This window comes from Pleurodeles waltl, chromosome 10, assembly GCF_031143425.1.
Source record: "Pleurodeles waltl isolate 20211129_DDA chromosome 10, aPleWal1.hap1.20221129, whole genome shotgun sequence".
NCBI lineage: Eukaryota > Metazoa > Chordata > Amphibia > Caudata > Salamandridae > Pleurodeles > Pleurodeles waltl.
Window position 1 is genome coordinate 73,168,365 of NC_090449.1, and position 20,801 is coordinate 73,189,165.

A 20,801-nucleotide genomic window follows, 5' to 3' on the forward strand; every position below is an offset into this window, starting at 1 on the left:
TCACTTATGGGAGCTCTGACTAGTGGGCGCCATTTCAGCACCAATAACTGGCACGACTTGGTGCAACGTCAACAAGGTTAGACCTGGGTCCCTGTGAAAGCAAGCCAAGAGAGCAAGGAGACCCTAACCTTGCGGAATAACACGACACCTGAAGTCCTTCTCCCTTGACCTGTAATCTTATAGACTGTTGGCCATCCCCCATTCTCTGGTCCTGGAGAATCAGACTTCAACACTGGATCAACTTAATCTTCTGGTCCCTGCACAGGACGTGAAAAGGGAAATTATCTCTATACAAACTGCTGTGTCCTGTGAAACTAGAATCTGGTTATTGGGCACGCTCCTCCAAGCAACACTCTGAAACACATGTAAAGATAGAATGCAAAAGCCCATACGGCAAACACAATCACAAAAAATACTATACCGCGTCAGCCCACACACAGAGTAACACTGCAATATGGCAGTAATGATGCTGATGATGATGCTCCAGAAAACAAAATGAAACCCACCAGGTCGGAACTATTAGAAGCTATAAGGGCTCTGGCACAACACTAGAACATATAATCAAGGCTTTCTCCATCAATGTCAACTTCTTGAGAGAAGACTTATGGAAGATGGCCGGCAAAGGCAAAACTTTAAAGGAGAACAAAGGAAAGTCGCAACCCTCAAACATCAGATGGCTCAGATGACTACTGCTACAAATGACTTAGAACGGAGGGCTGATGATGCGGAGGGCCGTTCCTGGTGAAGTAACGTCCATATCCTGGTCCCTTGCTAACTGTGCCTCTGGATTCAAGCTAGCCTTGCTGATGAGGGGTGATACCACGAAGCCGGTCCCAGGGTGCTTGTTTCCAGCCCAGGGAGGACGTGGCCTGGCAGTTTGGGCTGGACTGTTCCCATAGGGAGCAGGGTTAAGACTAATTTGCATATTTCTAGGCCCAAACTGGGGTGGCATGGTGAGCATAAGACCAATCGATTTAACCCAGAGCTGAGACTGGGGGTGCATGTTTGAAAAGTTTCATCACTCCAGCCATCATCCTTATGGGCTGCATATCCTACACAAAACCGAACATCGGACCAAAGAGCTTGTACTTGTGTTGATGGACCTGGAAAGGACGTTTGACATTGTGGATTGGCACTATCTACTCCGGTAACTGCAGATCATGGAATTCGGTCCTAGGTTCCACAGATGGGTCTGGCTCCTTTATACACAACCAAGTGCGGGTGGGGCATCAGTGCTCTGCGGCGTGGACATTGGGTAGGGGTACATGGCAAGGGTGCCCGTTGTCCCCACTCATGTTCGCACTTGCAATAGAGCAATTAACCATATGGGCCCATTAAGAACTAAGGAACTAGGGCATACAAGTTGTCGAGACTCGACACGTCATCTCTCTATATGCCGAAGATGCTCTGTTCTATTTCTTCTCACCCAGAGTGCTTTACCAAGACTCTTACAGCTGCTTGATGACATCTGTAACATATCAGGACTTTGCCTAAAGTGTAACAAGTCCTTGGTATTTCCACTTACCTTACTAGTGGGCACACTTATGGCGTAAATGCCAACCTTGGGCCTGCGCTGGGAACCTGAGCAAGTTAGATACTATGGGATCCAAATGGCACTCACCAGAGCGTCACAACTATGCATGAATGCAGGAAGAGTGTTGGAGGCTTTGAGGGTAACCGTGGCCTTCTGAGACTCATTGCTTCTTTCTTTAATGTGTAGGATGGCCATAGCAAAAATTGTACTCCTTCACAGATGTCTGTACGTGTTACAAAACTCGCTTAGCCCACTGCCACCCAAGATCTTCAAGCAGCTGAACTCCATCCTCATCTCGCTCCTTTGGGAGGGCCAACACAGTAGAGTGGCTCTAACTATGCTGATAAAATGATTTGAGGATGGGGGTCAGGAAGTTCCATGCCTTGATCTATATTATTATGCAGCACACCTTAAACACACTCTCAGATGGTTAGATGTAGGCGAGAATTGGGAGAAACGACTGTTATTAGGTAGAGTTGAGCTCACACAACTACTTGCGTTATTGATGGAGGCTGCAGGGACGCCCAAGGACGTCCTGTACATGGTACAGCACACTGCTCGAATCTGGCAGCGCTTTGTAGAGTTTGTTCTGAAATGGGCCCCATTTCATAGGGGTATGGATATTGAAACCGCTTAGACAGTAAGAAATTGTGTCCTTCCATGCGTGGCAGGAGGGTGGTTACTCACAACAAGGTGACTTGTTCCCTAGGGAGCTGTTCATCCCATCTGAGGAGGCTTGACAAGCATTTGGACTTAGTCCTGGCCATTTCTTACAGCACACCTGATTGGCTGAAAATAGCCAAGGCCGCTTGGCTTACTTACCAGGCGGTTCCCACTTCCTCACAAAGGCTTGGGATACTGTTGACTTGTGGCTCTGGCCGTCACCTAATCACGCTATTGTACATGACCATGTGTGCAGACAAAGCTAGATTGTCTCCCCGGGTGTGCATCAAATGGAACCAAGATCTAGACCCTCCACTGGACAACAGAGACTGGATACGGGTCCTAACGCATACTGTTTCCTGCAATGCCCTTTTCAAGTTGGTTCATTATAATTTTCTCCATAGCACTTACCTCACCCCAAAGACCCCAAGAGCACATATCATTGCCCATGCTGTGGAGCGAGCGGCGGTGACTTCCTGCACTTAGCATGGTATTGCAGCTTGGTCCAAAACTTCTGGAGACAGGTGGTCACAGACACTGCTTGCATATAACCTTTGCTCTTTTAGGCAACATTAAATGAACAAAAAAGCCAGTAAAACCCAGTATAAGTTTTTACAACTCGTGTTGGTATTGACGAGACGCAGGGTAGCCATCACATGGATGGGTCAACGGGCGCCGGATATAGTGCACTGACAGAAAGAGGTTTCAGAATGGTCCCTGGCCGAGGAAACGCACATGAAACTTACTAGGGCGGATGACATGGTGAATGAAGATCCATCAGACTGGAGGTACTTATGCAACACTTTTTTTTGATCCAGAGTTGGGCACCAATACAACGGACATCGAATGAGCTACTGGAGGGTGGGGGGAATCCCCGACACAGGGGGGGCCTGGTTCAAACACATGCAGGGTCAGGTGTAGACTACTCCTACAACAGAATGATGACTATTTGCCATGGAGTGTTGTTATGCTCAGGAACTGTATAATGCAAAATTGTATATTAATAATGCGTACTCAGATCGCTATTATATGCACTACTGCTTGCTGACTTCTTATTCTTTTGCACTGCTTTCTGAAAATGAAAATAAAGATTATATTAAAAAAATCTCCTCCGGGGCCACTATCCTCTACCTTCTGACCACATAAAATCTGTGCTTCACCTTGTTGGGGCCATGGCAAAGCTAGCTCCACCATCAGTCTACCTTACCACTTGTATAAGCTGTAGATTAAATGTTGTGCACAAACAAGTGAGGAAAAACAGGGAGTTGCAGCCTTACCATGTTTTTCTGCACTTATCTGTAATTCATTACCACTGCTCTAAACTTGTGGAATTACATTTTTCTGTAAATCTGAAGGAAAAGGATAATAGAGAATTAAGCAATTCATTCACATTTTTCTCGCTTTCATAAGTTTAACTGAGAACGTATGTTTATCAGAACGATTACACAACAACACATCTGCTAATCCCACCCTCCACCACAAAGCACCGCCCAGCAGGCGAACGTGATGAACGTGGCTCGCGCGGAGCTCCAGAGCAGAACATACCTTTGGTGACAGTGGTGACCGCAGAGAACGCAGGGCCAAACGTGGTTTCCATTCTGGTCTGCAACAGAAATACGGAAGGAAATATGAGTGAAGGAAGATTTTGCTTACGACATTACATTTCCTTCTCTCTTTGCGCGTGTTGGTCTTCCTGCTGTTCATTCTGGAGATGTGTTGGAAAACAGGTTTCGGCAGACTGTGAATTTTGAAGTTGCGAAACTGCCCGCCTGCATTGATCAACAGAGCTAAAAAATCAGAAGTTTGAGTGGCTCAGGATGTGCTTGTGAACTTCAGCTCTCTGACAGTGTGATGACAATCCTTGGAACACACCCTCTGGGTGCATCGGGGAAACGTTCTGATGCCAGTCAACTCAGCTAAAGGTTCTAAACATAGTCTGAAATTAAAGTGGAACTAGAGTCTCGTTTTATTGTTCGGAATTCCCCTTTTTGTAGAATCCCAGTTTCCACTTTTTGTGTATATTCCTATTTTTGAGATGGTGAATGAGACCCTCAACGTCTACAGTGAGCTGCCATGTTCAAAGGGGCTCTAAAAAGGTTTTAAATGTACACTTTCTACAATGAAGGATCTCTTCCTCATCTGGTATCTGATGAGTTTGTGTCTTGTGCCTGTGGTCCAATGCTGTTTGTGTTAGTGAGAATCGGATTGTTGCTACATTTATTATACTGGCCATGGCCAGAATTACAGAAGGGCAAGCTTAAGTCTGCCTCAATTTCCCTTCACACATGACCTGTCATCTTCCAGTCTGAGGTTGCTAAGATGCAAGTGGTCGTGCTGTTAAGAGAACTCATATGTCCTTTTATATGCCCCATAATGGCTTGCTGGTATTAAGCGGCACGTTACAGTCATATCTCCTCTTGACTTACTGCAGGCATACCTGTGGGTAGGTGCATGCATCTTTTTACCTCTGCCTTCATCCACACTCCGGCACCTTTCTCAAGTGTTAACATCTTACAGGCATCTAAAGGAGACTTCCTTCACAGAGAAGTCTTCACATTTAAGCACCCTTCTTTTGATACAGCAGGTGAATAAATGAAAAGTGTAGATTGTGTGCACCAGGACAGAGTAAGAGATCCACCTTATGGATTTGATATGACCCCCATTAGATCTTTTTCAGCACTTGAAAGGCTGGAGTGATAAATGCCTAAAGCCCTTACTCCTTACAAGTATGCCACCAGTTAGAATAAGTTAAGGGAGCCATGTCCGTTCACTGCAAACGTAACAACTCAAGGATCACAAAATTGAGCAACTGGGATTTAAGATCAACAGAAAAAAGTGTGCAGCTCTAAATTGGACAAATGAATACATCTGAAGAAAAAAAAAACTTTTATTTTAACCAGAGCCTGTTTGGAAAGGAGGGAACAGTGACTTCTGCTTACACAATTATCTTCTGATGAAGAGAGGGATCGGATAAAATGATACCAGAAAAATAATCTAAAGAATAACAAAGTTTTTCTAAGATGCAGTGGCTGAATAAAGGAACAAAAGCACTGATAAAACCGCTATATGACCAACTTTACTACTCAGGCAATCTAACATCCAAACACTGAATTCACTTCAATGTAAAGTCTTCAATTCTGAACACGTGCTTGTAGGCCACCCAATGAGTATCCAAGCACTGCAGGAATTTGTAGTGCACCAGGCTGTAACTCTAATGTATGCTGTGCGGAGTTTGTGCTGCTCCTTTTCTTCCAAAGCTCTTGGCAGGGTCCCTTATGTTTCCACCTGCCCATTCTCTGCCTGGGCGTCAGCCCTTTGCTGTTGTTTGGGTATCCCGTTGGTTCAACACCACGTTACTCACACTACTGGTCAAGGGACTATGATTTATCTGGATCTTCAGCTCTTTGTAAATATTGGTGTGTGCAGCCCAAAATTAATGTAAAACCTACAGCATTACATAGTATTCTAGTAGCTGCTTGTGCTCATTCTCTCAGTTTAAAGTGACATTTGTGCTTTCCTCCTTGGTTAAAAAGGAGACAAACAGGAAGAAAAAAAAAACAGGAAAAAGAAAGTAAGAAGTAAGAAGACAAGGTATGAAAATTAGCTTGGGTAGAGTTAGGGTATACCTCTTTCAGGTTGTGTTAGGATGAGGGACATTTTGTAGGCAAGGGTGATGGATCAGTAGGAGGCCAGAGTAGTGGTTTAGGCATAGGTACGGAGTAGACGTATGGGTGTGATTTAGGAATAGGATGGGGGACAGAGTTAGCCTGAGATACAGTAATGGAAAGTCCTTGAGCTAAATTGGGGCAGGACATAATTTGGCGGCTAGAGTTAAACAATCTCTGCATTCCTCAATCTCTGATTGCATTGTATGTTTATGAATATTTGCAAATGTATGCATCATTTTCTTAATGTAGGCTGATGCAACACCTCTGACATTCACTGTTGCTTTGCAGTGAAAGACAAACAAAATATAGATAAGAATATGCAGCTTAGATATGAAAATGCATTTTTTACAAAACAAATACATTTATATGTCTATATCATATTTATATAGCTGTGTATCTATCTCTGCTTTTGCTGGAACATAGCTATATATCCAGTCAAGCATATGGTAGACAGGGTTAGGACATTTCATCCTGTGACAAACTGATGTCGCTGTACATTGTCTAGAATAATCAGACTCTCTGAGCTCAACGTTGGGAAGTATGGTTGCCTTAAGCTGATTGGTTGGGTGGTGCTATACAAAATGAATAAACTGGTGGTTTATCCATGGGCCTGTTCAACTGGAAATCAGCCTAATGGATTTGGGCATCGCACAGGCTGAGCAAGATTTCCGGGCTCAATGTTACTAATATGACCAGGCATGGGATCCACCAATAATCAGTGGACCCTAGCTCCTACTTATTCATGTGTGGGCACGCACCACTTATTAAATCTAGCCTCAGACGAGAAGATAATCAACCCCATGCAATCTTACTGGAGAGGTGTTTTCCGCAGGGCTGATACTCGCTGCTCCACCAGAGAAACAGTTGTAGCGCGTAGTCTTGCTCGAGCTCATAATCCTAGGTCAGCATCGGCACACAGTCTTGATTCTAGAGGACAAAGGGGGAATTCGATACAGTGTTTTTCGAGTTTCAACACCTAAGATCACAACTTATTTTGTTACACTTAATTCTATAAATTATAAGGTAAAGCGCCACACATATTTGTGATGGAAGGTTCCAGGCCCAGCAAGGCAGGATGGGTGAAAGTTGACCAAGAAACAAAGAGCCACTGACAGCACTCATCACTAATCACACAAACTAGCAGTGGATCTGCAGATGTGGAGTTCTAAGAGCTGAAGTGACTTCCCTTCCTCAAGATGCAGAAGAAACTTGAAAATGTGAAACAGCAATTTGGGAAAGAATGGTATTTTTGGTAGCATCCATCATTTTCTCCTTATTTTTTTTACCTACCAATATAAAATCATACACAATCATGCTACAGGTCTTTTTCAGTCCTGATGAAAAAGTGAGCAAGACGAATGAAGCACTGTTCGCAATCACCAACAGGTAGATTAAACCCATCGCAAGCTAAGCACCAACTAAGGAAATTACAGATAAACATGATCACGAGGGTTTTATAGTCTTTCACTCCGTTCCTTAACTTTCTGATGATGAAATTCTTTTAAGCCGAATGATATCTGCATCATATACACGTACTCTGACAATGCCACACACATCTATTTTCAAACACAGTCCATTGACATATCACGTCCATTTTTTCTGCAGATTTTCTCCATCTTTACAGTAAGGGGTGGGCTGAAAGAGTCAGCCCTGCCACTCTGCTATTCTTCAGGTGGGCTGCAGGTTAGGTGCTGGTATCAGGGCTGGATGGCTGCCAGGGACCACCCATGCCCTAACAGTCTCGTCAGAGTCCTGGCCTCCTGCAGTGTGGGCTGGATGAACTTTTTTGCCAAGGCCTATTTTGTTTCCATTCTGGTCTTGTTCGGAGGGGGAGGGGAGTTCGATTATTCAGAGGTGAGTATTAACAATGATATAAGAGGATACTGTGTACAGGGAGGCTGGGGTGGTGTGATAAGGAACTGGGAGAAAGAGAACACGAAGTAAGCAAGAGTAGAAGAATAGAAGAATGATCGGTTCGAGCAAGCCCATGAATAAAATTAATGCACTATAGGGGAATAGAAGAGGAGAAGGACTAACAGAAACAACAGGAGTTGGGCAAACAGGTAGAAGGAGAAAGATGAGCGATAAATCGGACTGACAGATTGACAACAGAGCTTAAAGAGGTAAGAAAGCAAGGACAGCATTCAAGACAGAGAAAATGAAGGATGTAAGGCCGCACTTAAGCCGCTTAGAAAGTACAAGCATTGGAAAAGCCAATATCACTCACCTACACATGAGCTATTGGCTTTGCCAATGAGTTTTGGCAATGTTGTACACCAGCGTGGCTGCTGTTCAGCATGGGTAAAAGGTGGTGGCGTAGAGGAGAGTTGCACGGAATGTCAGAGTGGAGTTGCAAAGAGTGGAGTAGAGTGTTGTAGAATGGAGTGGCAAAGAGTGTCGTGTATTGGAGTGGCATACTGTGGAGTCACGTAGAGTGGCAGACACTGGAGTGACAGAGTGGACTGGTGTAAAGTGTTGCAGACTATAGTGGCGTAGAGTGCAGTGGCACTGAATTCAACAGTATACAATGAAGCTTCGTAGAAAGCAATGGCATAGATTAGAGTGGTAAACAGTAGAGTGCAGCGGCACAGAGAAGAATAGAGGAGAGTGGCGTAGAGTGCAGTGGCGTAGACTCCGTTATGAAAAACACACAGACAGAGCGTTGTTATATTTACAGCGACCAGTCCTCCTATTCTGGGCATACCTTTCTTGACACATTTCCTTGCATGTCTATTGTGAGCCTGGAATCTCAGTTTTATTATATATCCCTTCTAACCATCTTTAGGGAAAATCACTTTTCCTTTTCTGTATCTGTCCTATTTGGCTTAAGTGTGAATACATACCTCTGTTGCTGGGAGTAGTTGGATTTGTTCTGCTGAAGCCCAGCCTCTAATTCTTTAGAGGCGGTAGATCCCTTTACCGCGCTAGTGTTGAACTATTCTGCTTTTGCTATAAGGCCTTGTGCCCGTGGTCCCCTCCTCCCTTGCCCCCTCTTTTTAGCCTTTAGCAACCTGAAAAAGTTGGCCCCACATATTGGCTCACCCAAAAAGCAGGTTGGCGCTCTTGGATATGGAATGAAGACCAATAAACCACACTACCCATATTAATACAAAATAATCTATACTGTGTTATCTCCTTGAATTCTAATAAGGCAAGTGCTATATTCAACAGATTATTTTTCCAGTTGTTTAATACAGTAGAAATTGATCTTGTCATAACTATTCATTGTGCATAATGGGACCAGGGGAGTAGATAAAGCTATTTATACAGACTGAACAGTTCAACATACTAAGGATACCCGGTGTGCTTTTATCTCCAGCAGTGTTGGTTCTACAGGGGCAGGTGGTGTGTCATTTTTGTTTTTTGACAGTGGCTGGGTTTTACTGCTGTGTGCTTTGAGTTTAGAATGAATGAGGTATGATTGAGAAGATTGTGAATTGCAAATGAGTTTGGTAGAGATGGGGATACGGGGCTTTTTCTTTGCATCATGATGATATGTGACGCGATTGTTTCTCTATGCTATAATTCTTTGTTCAGTTAAAGTAATTCCTTATTGTTTAGCTCAGGTGGCAATTGATAAAAATATTTATGCATTATTGCTAAAAAGCAGTACAAAAGTGACTGAATTAATAAGTCCAAGTTTTGTACTATTGTGTGGCTTGAAATATTTCGGATATCAACTCTGGATGATTTTCACAAATACTAATTATTTGGGTGGCAGGTTTTTGTATTATTTTTGCAGTGTTGCAGAGTGCAGTGGCGCAGAGTAGAGTCGAGTAGCACAGAATGCAGTGGTGTACTGTGCAGAGTTGTGTCGAGCTCCACACAGTGCAGAGGCATAGAGCGGTGCAGAGAAGCATAGAGTGGGTGGTGTAGAAGAGTGCAGTGGGGAAGAGTGCAGTCGGGAAGAATGTAGTGGTGTAGAGTAGATTGACAAGAGTGCACTTTACATTGGCACATCTACGGCACTTCATAGCGTGAAGTGGCGTGGAGTGGTGCAGTGGTGTGGAGTTATGTAAAGTGGAGTGGTGCAGAGAGTTCAGTGGAATGGGGTGGCGCAGAATGGATTACCCCACTTCATAGCGTGAAGTGGCGTAGAGTGGTGGGGTGCAGTGGTGTGGAGTTATGTAAAGTGGAGTGGTGCAGAGAGTTCAGTGGAATGGGGTGGCACAGAATGGATTATTTATGGTGTGGTAGCACACTGCCATCACAGACAATTTCAACTGAAATGACCATTACATTTGCACAGATATGCAGTTCTACTAATAAAACTATACAGTGCACATATGAAAATATGTGGAAATTGAATCACTTAGTCTAATGATTTGTTTTGATCAAATTTAAGTATTTGTTTCAATCACTATTTAGAAATAAAGAATGTGCATCATTTGTGTTCCTAATTCGGATATATTCTGAAATACTTACACAGTTCATGTAAATGTTGTTGTGTGCTAGAAACAATTCTCTTACCCACAGTATCTAGAAAGATTGGCGTAAAAATCCTCTCACTTTGAAGTCAGAGAAAGAAAAGCATACAAGCTCCTTCGGAAGACAGCACCTGACACTTGACCTCAGTCTTTGAATGCACATCAAATGTGAAAAGGTAACAAGAGTTACATGCTTTTTACAGAAAAGGAGCACTAAAAGGATACTGTAAATAAGGTTTGGGCAAGGAAAGTTATGAACTCAAGGTGGATAGCCCAAAACAAAGCCAAGAAACGGAAAGCAAGAAACTGAGTTACAAATCACAAAGCCAATGGCAAGAAAAGGGCAGAATGAATTCCTAGGTTAACTTTCAGAATGCACCCCAAGATGTCTTTAGCAAACCAGCTGTCTGGTATGCTGCGATGTAAAAAAAAAAAAGGGTTGTACTTTCCACAGCTGTGGTAGCTGGAAACAGAATGTGGCGGCAGTAGAGGCAATGTGTTTATAGAATGAGGACTCAGTAATGAAACCAGGATTAGTTCTTGAAAACCGAGAATTGGGAGGGAATACTATAGATGGTGGTGGAGAGCAGGGAAAAAAAAAGGTGCGGGAAAGAGGGTCATTCTATTGGTTATGGTGGAACATGTGAGAGAACAGCCCAGACTGGAACAAGGACAAACACCTAGATAAGGTGTTGCCAGGAGAGGAGTCAAATTAGAAGAAATAACAAATCAATCCTTATCTGGGGTTACTACTACCAGGAAGGCCCTGCCGCTGAATATCATGAAGAAGCCCTCCCCCGCCCGCTACTTACTAACAAAAATCATCTAAAACCCATCTCTTCTGACAGCTCCTAATTCAATTGTGTCCCCTTTCTGTAACTGGGGTACAAATCTCAACATTCGACTGTTTCTATTTCGCCTTGCAATTGCCTAAAAATTATCGCATAGTTCAATGTACTTTTTAGGGTCGAGCCTGCAAATTGTAAATTTAAATATCCAGGATCACAAGCCATATCGGAGGGAGTGTGAAAGTGGAAGGGGCCGCATGATGACAGACAGGAGAATGAAATGATGGAAGAGGGCCAGAGGGAGCAAGGAATTGGGAACACAGTTAACTAGTACAGAGTGAACTACTCATGAGAATAATAAGAGGGCGAGCTGGGGATATATGCAGATTTTGTGTCATTAGATTGTCATTCATAGATCGATATTCTAAAACACATTTTATCAATTTTAGTTAACTGGCTTTGACTGACATTTTTTCATAATATTTGTTGCATGAACAAGACGACTAAGTGAGTGCGTTAGGCGAGTGTGAATAAGAGTGGCAGGTAAACGAGAGTGACATGATGGACGGGGGGGGTCAGAGGAAGCAGGGCTTTTGGAACGAAATAAAATAGTTCAGAGTTAGATAATAAAAAATTGGTTCGGAGCAGCTGAATGAGAGCAAAGGAGGGAAACAGTTGAGAGCAGCGTAAGATCAAAGATTATCAATTCTGGAGGAGAAGGACGTAGCAAAGTGAGAAGCCATCAGGGCAGAGGAAGTGGCATGACCTGTCACCAAAATGAAAGAAGCTACTTGAAAGAGAGGAAAAAGATGCATTTGCATTGGAAGAACAGCTGTATAGTTGGAAGAGCCAAGTCTGAGGAGTAAAAGAGAAATAAGGAACAAGAGCACTGGGTGAGCGCTCAGAGAAAAGAATAGAGTTGCCCACAGTGCAGGCTACGTGTCAGCAATGCTTAGCCTCGTCAACACAAATGGCACTTTTGCGGATACGTTTGACTGCGAGCGAACTTCTTTTTCCTTTTGTGTGCTGCTTCACGCTGATGCCGTGGCGCTGTAAATCGGCTCGCTTATGTGAAACTGTTTTACTTTTCATTTTCAGTTTATGTGGCAAGAAAAGTCCGGTTAGGGGTTTACAGCACTAATAGCGCTAACTCGAGCAAATGCGAGACCCGCTGCATTGCAAATGCTTGTTAGTCTAGCTGCTTTTAACATTTTTGGGGCATATTCAAAATTGACAGCTATAGCTTAGTGCGATTAACATTGTCAAACGCTAACGACAGGTCCATAAAACACTAGGGACAAAAAGCTGCGATGGTGACTCTCCGATATGATTTAAGTTTATGTACTGATGCAACGTACCTAGCTTCTCCCTAAAACCCTCCTGGCATGGCCATGGGTCAATGATAACAGTGAGCTTCACCCGGTCCAGTACTCAATTATAGAGTACTCTGCCAACGACCTTAGCTGTGCTGTCAATTAGTGAAATGGGCAGGTAGCAGCTCGGTTCCAATCGATTCCCCTTTCTGAAAATAGGTACATTAACAGAAGTGGCACATGAGCTGGGAAGTTTAACTGTTATAGAAGTATTGTTAACAACAGAGGGCAGAGCAGTCCACAAATGTAGTCTGCATTTCACTAAATCAATGGGCACCCAGTCAGATCCATGGAGCTTTCCCTGCGGAACTCTGGGATTTGGGATTAGCCACTTCGTCTACTTTAAAAACAAGTTCCCCTCTCAAATCCAACCATTTTTTAATCAAGAGTTCCAATAAGTCTCTGTGAGACGGTGGGCTGGAGATTGCTTTAAAATTAGAAACCCACTGAGTACCAGTAAAATGACTGCTCAGCATAATGTGTCCACTGTAGAACGTTTCAATAGCATTTACTGTGGATCAAAAAAGACCTAGGCTGCTGGCTTCTCGTGTTCTTGGCAAGAGTCAAACGATCCCAAGTAACACTATTAATCTCTGCCTCTCTTCCTTACAGTATCTGCTCATACGGAGAGCGGGAGATTCTAACCTCCTCAGTATCCTAAGGTGTAGTTAACAGAGCTTGAGGCAAACATGCACAAGAACATGCGCGGTCGAACCATCTTGGGCCAGCTTTAATTTTATGCAATCCTTTCAAAAGAGCTTGATGTATTTTATGACATACACCCTCAACAGCAATGAAACCACAAAGCCCAGTGCCAGCTTCAGACAGACAAGTAAAAAACAAACTGTTTAAGAATATTTTTGCCTATATGAGCAAGTAATTCTTCAGCACTGGAAGCTCAGTCCACTGTGCTGCAGTTTGAGGCATGTGATGGATTTGTTGAGGCATGTGATGGATTTTCTAAGGCATTCGTATGTGGACAGAGGGAAAGCACATCTGGTAGCTAGGGACTGTGATCCCCTAAGCTAACATCGAAAATTCCCCCAGACAGAAGGTTAATTCAATAAACCATGTGACAAGAAAACATAATCAATCAACGAGGCGCAGGCCCTCCCATTATATGACAGAATCTTTCTTGGCCCATACTGCGCAAATTGAGCATATTTATTCAATCATGAGAAGAAATATCGTTAGCAAGTTTTAAACCCCAATGATGACCACAACCATCGATCAAACTGACAGCAATAGAGACCAAACAAGAAGCATTGGTAGACAATCTGGCATCAACGACCCCGCAGAGGGTGGCATTAAACTGCTGTGTGGCCAGACAAGGCTTCCTCCTAACCTCATCGATAAGACTAAGCAGAACAGCATATTTAGGACGGACACAGTTCACAAAGGCATTATTATACAAAATGAAAAAGTAAAAGTGAAAGTGAAAATGCTATTGCCCCCTTTAGAGGCGGAGCCTGTAACTCATTACTCTTAGTCTCCATGACACTCAATGATCATTTCAGCGATAACTTAATCCAAATTGACAATACACTACTGGCCCATCCAGAATGTGAAGAGGGACTGGGAGTATAACAACATGCAAAACCAATACATGATAATGAAGAAAAAGACAAGGTTTCCTGGAAAAGAATGATATTGTACATATCAATCAATGGTGGCCAATCAGAATGAAACATTAATCCCTGCGATATTCCAACTCAGCAGGGCAATGAACAGCAGGCTCTTAGCTCTACAAGGGTTCACTCCAATTTAGTTGACATGACTGTGTTCGTTCTTCCCGCTAATAGCGAACCGGCTGCATAGGATGTCTCCAGTCAGTCACTTCTAGGTGCTTCATAACTGTTGCTTCAGCCTTGGCATAAGGAACCCCCTTTGGATCTGACTGTGCTGGTGGTGTACAACACAATACTACTACTGGGTGCTTGTGAGAGGGGGTGGTTTATAGAAAAATCCCAAATGGAGAGATGTTATCCCCCGGTTAATATTCGCACAGAAAGCTGGTGATAGAAAAATTCTGACATAAATGGGACCCTGACAATGTAACTACAACACAATTCTTGGTGGGCAATCCAACCCAGTCTAGCCTCCTTGTCGTGAGGATTTGATTATTGTTAACTGTGTTACATCCTTGTTTAGTGAAAAGCCGGTGAATGGCTTTGATGGTTAATTGTTTCCTCGTGGTTACGTTTGAGGGGTGGTGCACTTGCTTAAATTAATACAAAAGGGCAGGTGGAAGGTGGCAGATGTAGCTGAACACTGCTTGGCAGTGCTGTAAAGGTGACAACCTCTGTGACACCATCTCACCCACTGAAGTCACATTAGAGACTATGGCAGGGCCAGTTGGTAAAGGAGCTCCACCTATACCTCCTTGTATTCATTCATTTGGACTCAGGAATGATTCAGCTGGAGGGGACGTATCACACAATAGTGGCGATAAACTGGGCTGCGCCAAAGGGTCGCTTATGCTATTAGTAGAAGATATTGCTGATGGCATATTGACTGGCGGATGATGTATTAGGGCAAATGTTTTTTTGGAGCGCCAGCAGCTAATCTATACGACTCGACACATCCTAAACACTCTACAAATCTGTAGCAATCCATCTTTTCAGAATTATGCTAAATCTGTCACAACATTATTCCATAAAATGCAAGCCTGTAGAATCAAAACAGTACCATTAGAGGTAACTATCTGAAGATTTAATTCCAATGGATATCTCGAGTCGGGTTCCCCTTGATGTCCTTTTCGCTGCCGGGGCAGTGGGGGATGTAGTCTCAGCTGTGCAGGAAGACTGATGCTGCACAATAATCTAGTTCTCATCTGCAAGTGCTAGGGATTGCCTCGGATGAGTCAAAAACAGCAGACTGATGTGCAGTGTCCATAAACTCTTAACAACTGTCTCCTCCCAGTGAGAATCATTTGTTTAGTGACAACACATACAGCTCTCTCAATAGCAGTAAAAGTATTGCTACCGTGAAGGTTAGAATGGCTTCATGGTATTAGCTTGTGCTTACCCATGATGGCTGAGAGAGGAAAAAGCAATCAAGCAACAGTCGGAGAAGGGCTAAGGAGGGGTGGCTCAGACCAGCCGCTGACGGGTGCAAACAGGCCTGCTCTTGTCCTGCCCGGGCTGTGACCAGGCGCACCCTGGTAGGCACTTTTAAACTCCTCAGGTGTTTGGAGGGGGGAGACCACCACCATCTCTGCTCTCTCAAGCCTACTGGCACTGATGATCATGGGACAGGTAGTCACTGCTGGTGCCCGCCCAAGAAAGCATCCTACGCTGTGGGATCAGGTAGGCATTCAATCGCTTCAGGTGAAAGGAGGTGGGACACTCCACTTCCTCCGCCCTCTCTCTCCTGCTGGTATTGGTGATTACGGGACAGGTAGTCCTTGCTGACGTCCAGGCAACTCTCTTATTTACAATGTGAAAAAGGAAAAATTACAAGTCCCCGATTGCTTCAGTGGTGTAGGGTAAAATGCCCAATCTGGCTGAAGGTGCCGCACGTGATCTGGTGCCATTTGGCAGTTTTGCTATACCTGCTTCCCAGTCTTCCATCCTCGCTGCATGCCCTTCCCACATCGCAGCAAGCATTTATCACCCAGTCCACTAGCAAGGCAACTTCTACCATTATCTGGGCGCACTTCTCTGAGCTAATGAGCCTTCCACGCCTGAAGATCAAGAATGACCTGAAAATTAAGCTCTTCGAAGGATACTTTTGAGTAAGCTCAGACTCTTAGGCCATGTTCTTCCTGTACTCCTTCTACATGGCACGCTGAACATCTCATCAGGACACACCCCTGGCTTCTATCCCCTCCATTTCTTATGTGCTCCCTACATGCCTCCTAACATTTTTCACTCACCCAAACCTGGCTTGCCTCCACTCCCCAACTACCTTAAACTTCTCACGAGCTTTCCACATCACAATATCCCCTGGGACTAATTAAGTTTTTCTGCTAACCATATGCATCAGTATTTGGCTTTACGTCTACTGTATTTTGCTCCCCTTGCGTTCCTCAAAAGGATTTTGTGTATTTGCTCTATTTGTCACATTGGTTGCTTCACTCTCTCATGTTGTTTCCATTGTCATCTTTTTGGCTATTCTGTTTTTCATGTAATTAAATTATTCTCTTGTAATTTACCCTTTCCAATGTACTGTGTATGAAATTCATTTTTAGGTCAAAGCCAACCACTCAGCGCAGCTGCCTAGTTGCAAACACATATTAGGGACTTGCTACAAGCTTCCCTAGCAATGTCTTCCACCCACTGGTTGCCATTGGCTCTGTGTACTGGAACCCACATTTGCTCTCTATATGCTGGCTTTGTTTTAGGTTGTCCAGCATGTATTTGCCCCTCTCATGGACCACAGCCTGTTTATCACCTCTCTGACTGGCTATTTGTATTCTTCCATAAGTGTTCACTTTCTGGGAACTCTTTTTTTTTTTTTTTTGTGAAGCACTCCACGAGAGCCATTTGTTTTTAGTTTTGTCCCTTATGTGCTAGTTCAGTGTTTCCCAACCTTTTTACTTCTGTGGACCACCACTTTATCCTTACTAGAACCCAGGGATCCCCACTGAATCCATACTGAATCCTGAATTTATAACTGAAAGCTGGAGACCTAATCTGTTAATATTATATAATTTTCTAAACAGTCGCGGACCCCCTGAGGAGGCTTTGCGGACCCCCAGGGGTCCCCGGACCACAGGTTGGGAACCACTGTGCTAGTTCACATGTATTTTGTTGAAAAGGTTCTTGCCCACTACTTTTCTGCTTGACTGATTTTATCAGTTCATCAATCTTGCATGTCTGAGAGGAACAATGTTCTGTCTTTGAGCTTGTTTATTGTGGCCAATGCTCTTTACCAACAGCGTAACTTAAAAAATTATCATCCTCATTTTCATGCCCATGCATGGGCACTGGATGTAAGAGGGTGCGGGCGCTGAAGCACCCCCAATATAAACATGCTGGAGCTCAGAAGTCAAATGAGCAATAAGGAGGCCTTGACAATTTGTTTTCATCTTGTCATAATTGCAGTGCATACAAAGACAGAGGCCAAATGTTCTGCCTTCCAGCAAATTGCTGTTTGTGTTTAAAGAGAGCTTGGTGTTTACATTTCTTTCACTGACTGCAAAGTGAAATGATTTATGTAACAATCTTGCTGGGCACTGGGAGTGTGAAAAGGCTGCAGGATTTTTTTTTTCTTTCTAGTGCACAACAAAATTGAAATGCCCGCAAATGAACTGTACAATTATTTCAGAATATATCAGCATTAGGTAAACACAAATGAAGCACCGTTTTTTTTGGTAATTCTGAAGTGTGGTAGAAACAAAGATGTTAATATTATCAGAACACTCAGTGATGCCTATTTCCACACATTTTTGTTGTTGGCTGCATAGTTTGATCAGTAAAACGTTATGTCTTGGTAAATGTAATTGTCATTTCATTGGAAAATATGTTGTTTGTAATGTCGGTGCACTACCACATTATACTGTAGCTATATATTTGCATAGGTGTACTCCAAAATGTACCGCCTGCTACATACTACATCCTTTCCGCTCTCCTGCTGGATACATCGGCTACACTTGTTTTTGTGTGACACGTGAATTTTTCACAATCTCTGGGACTTTAGTGATGCAACAGTAATTTCAGCACCACTGTTGCATGCAGATTGCAAAAAGTCCATTCACGCATGAAACCTTGCAGTGACTCTTCTTTTCAACTATCCTGTATCTAAGCAGAGTCCCGCAGTTAAATGTAATTTGCTCAAATATCTGGTGCACATTTCTCAGCTTTTACTTCAGTGATGAGTGTTAACACACAAGTGCTGAAAAAGGATAGTCTTCATCAACGAAGCATATTTACAGATTCATGTATTATTTGTAATTCACATATCAACAAAACACTATAAAAGATTTTAATAAGATCAACTAAACCAATGCAGGTAGACACTCAGAGGACTTTTCATAAGAATCTAAAACTACACAGTGATATAATCAAGAGCAATAAAGTAAGAATCTGCGCAGATATCACTAGTGGCTATTAGAAGAACAAGCCAATGTGCTCCTTTTGTCAGTAACTTTTGTAGGAGAACTTTCAACAAAGCAGGGGGTGGGCTGTCATAGGGTTTTATGGCACTTGCTACCTTACCCGAGTCCGTTTCTAAGCATTCCTAATTCCTTAATGCTTACAGATGAGGGGCCAAAGGAACATGAATATTGTGAGGCCTAAGAGTCTATTTCATTGAAATGCAATAGCCAAGCTACTTTCTATGAATACCTGACTCACTAAAGGCACCGGTAGCAAGCAGAGAACACTTGCCCCAGGGTGTGGTAGAGTGACAGCGACTCAGGTACAGCACAGCACACTACTGTCAATCTGTCTACTTTATAGAGATGAGGGACATAATTCAGATGTCAGTATGGAATGAATCCCTCAAAATAACTCCATGGCTCACAGTCCGCATGACGTACATCCTTCACTCCACCTACCTTCATCCACCTGCCCCTCACCCCACCCTGCACGCATCATGCAGCCCTCTGCTGCAGCACAAACCATAGTTTTTGACCCCTGGAAAAATGTCAGCACGCACGGAGTACAGTGTCACTAAAAACCAGTGGCAAAGCCAGAGTTCACAAAGGTGATGCCCAGTGGCTTTGCCAATGCTGGTTATTCGTATGTTACTTTCCACTAATAATGTAAAGCGCTCTCAGGCTACCGAGGAATGTCATCATAATTTAAATTTGCACAAAGAAACAGCAAACATAAATACATAAAGTCCATCTATCCTCATCCCGCCATCTCCACCTCCTAAGCTATTGCTGTCCCTTTGCACTAATCCTCGGGTAGTCCAGTGCTTAATTTGGGCCGGTGATTGCCGATGCTGGCACCGGCACTTAATTGTCAGCACCGGCACTTATGGCTGCTGCAGCATAGTGGTGCTGTCCGCGTAATTAAGGGATGAGCAGAACAACAGCTGTTTATTGGTTCATTATATTATAGATTAAAAACAACTAATATCACCGCCTAAGCCATTCTCATACCTTTGGGGGCCTCGAACAGTCTGAATCGTCACACTTGTCGGAGTGTGATGGTTAGGAGTTGTGTGGGTACCGCCACTGGCAGCCCTGGCAGGGTCAGTGGGGGGAGCAGCTGCGGAGGTCTCCCGAAGAGGGCCCTGGCACAAACTAAGCACCGAGGCAGTGCCAGCTCCCGCGATGGTCTCACTCCAGCGCCAATCACAGCCTGTCCTCCTCTCCGGCGTCCACATGTCCTCGTCCTGCTGACTGCCCCGTGTTCAGCTGCCTCCGCCGCTCGTCTCCCAGCATCTGTGGGGCACCTCACTCCTGAAAGCATCTCTCCATCACAAGGCTCTCACCTGCAGCAGGGTGAGCGTGCCTCCCTCCCTCCCACTCCTGTAAGTGTCTCTCCATCACAAGGCTCTCACCTGCAGCAGGGTGAGCGTGCCTCCCTCCCACTCCTGTAAGTGTCTCTCCATCACAAGGCTCTCACCTGCAGCAGGGTGAGCGCACCTCCCTCCTAAGCGTGACCACCTCTCACTCCTGTAAGTGTCTCTCCATCACAAGGCTCTCACCTGCAGCAGGGTGAGCGTGCCTCCCTCCTAAGCGTGACCACCTCTCACTCCTGTAAGTATCTCTCCATCACAAGCCTGTCACCTGCAGCAGGGTGAGCGTGCCTCCCTCCTAAGCGTGACCACCTCTCACTCCTGTAAGTATCTCTCCATCACAAGCCTGTCACCTGCAGCAGGGTGAGCGTGCCTCCCTCCTACACGTGACCGCCTCTCACTCCTGAAAGCGTCTCTCCATCACAAGGCTCTCACCTGCAGCAGGGTGAGCGTGCCTCCCTCCCTCCCACTCCTGTAAGTGTCTCTCCATCACAAGGCTCTCACCTGCCGCAGGGTGAGCGTGCCTCCCTCCTAAGCGTGACCACCTCTCACTCCTGTAAGTATCTCTCCATCACAAGCCTGTCACCTGCAGCAGGGTGAGCGTGCCTCCCTCCTACACGTGACCGCCTCTCACTCCTGAAAGCGTCTCTCCATCACAAGGCTCTCACCTGCAGCAGGGTGAGCGCACCTCCCTCCTAAGCGTGACCGCCTCTCACTCCTGAAAGCGTCTCTCCATCACAAGTCTCTCACCTGCAGCAGGGTGAGCGTGCCTCCCTCCTAAGCGTGACCACCTCTCACTCCTGTAAGTGTCTCTCCATCACAAGGCTCTCACCTGCAGCAGGGTGAGCGTGCCTCCCTCCCTCCCACTCCTGTAAGTGTCTCTCCATCACAAGGCTCTCACCTGCCGCAGGGTGAGCGTGCCTCCCTCCTAA

At 44.5% G+C, this 20,801-nt stretch overlaps 1 protein-coding gene across 7 annotated transcripts in view; it reads right to left on the reverse strand.

Annotated features, from left to right (window-relative positions):
* Positions 1–20,801, reverse strand: part of TRAF7 (TNF receptor associated factor 7) — a 204,588-nt gene that overhangs the window by 143,953 nt on the left and 39,834 nt on the right. For 5 of the 7 annotated variants that reach the window (XM_069209733.1, XM_069209737.1, XM_069209738.1 and 2 more), the window contains exons 2-3: positions 6,678–6,792; positions 3,743–3,800 (exon numbers count right to left, since the gene is read on the reverse strand). In XM_069209733.1, coding sequence (XP_069065834.1) covers positions 3,743–3,800; positions 6,678–6,758 — 139 coding nt within the window. In that variant the 5' untranslated portion in view covers positions 6,759–6,792. Of the gene's footprint in view, positions 1–3,742; positions 3,801–6,677; positions 6,793–19,507; positions 19,834–20,801 lie in introns of those variants that run through there. The other 2 variants (XM_069209736.1, XM_069209739.1) reach the window with 2 other exon arrangements.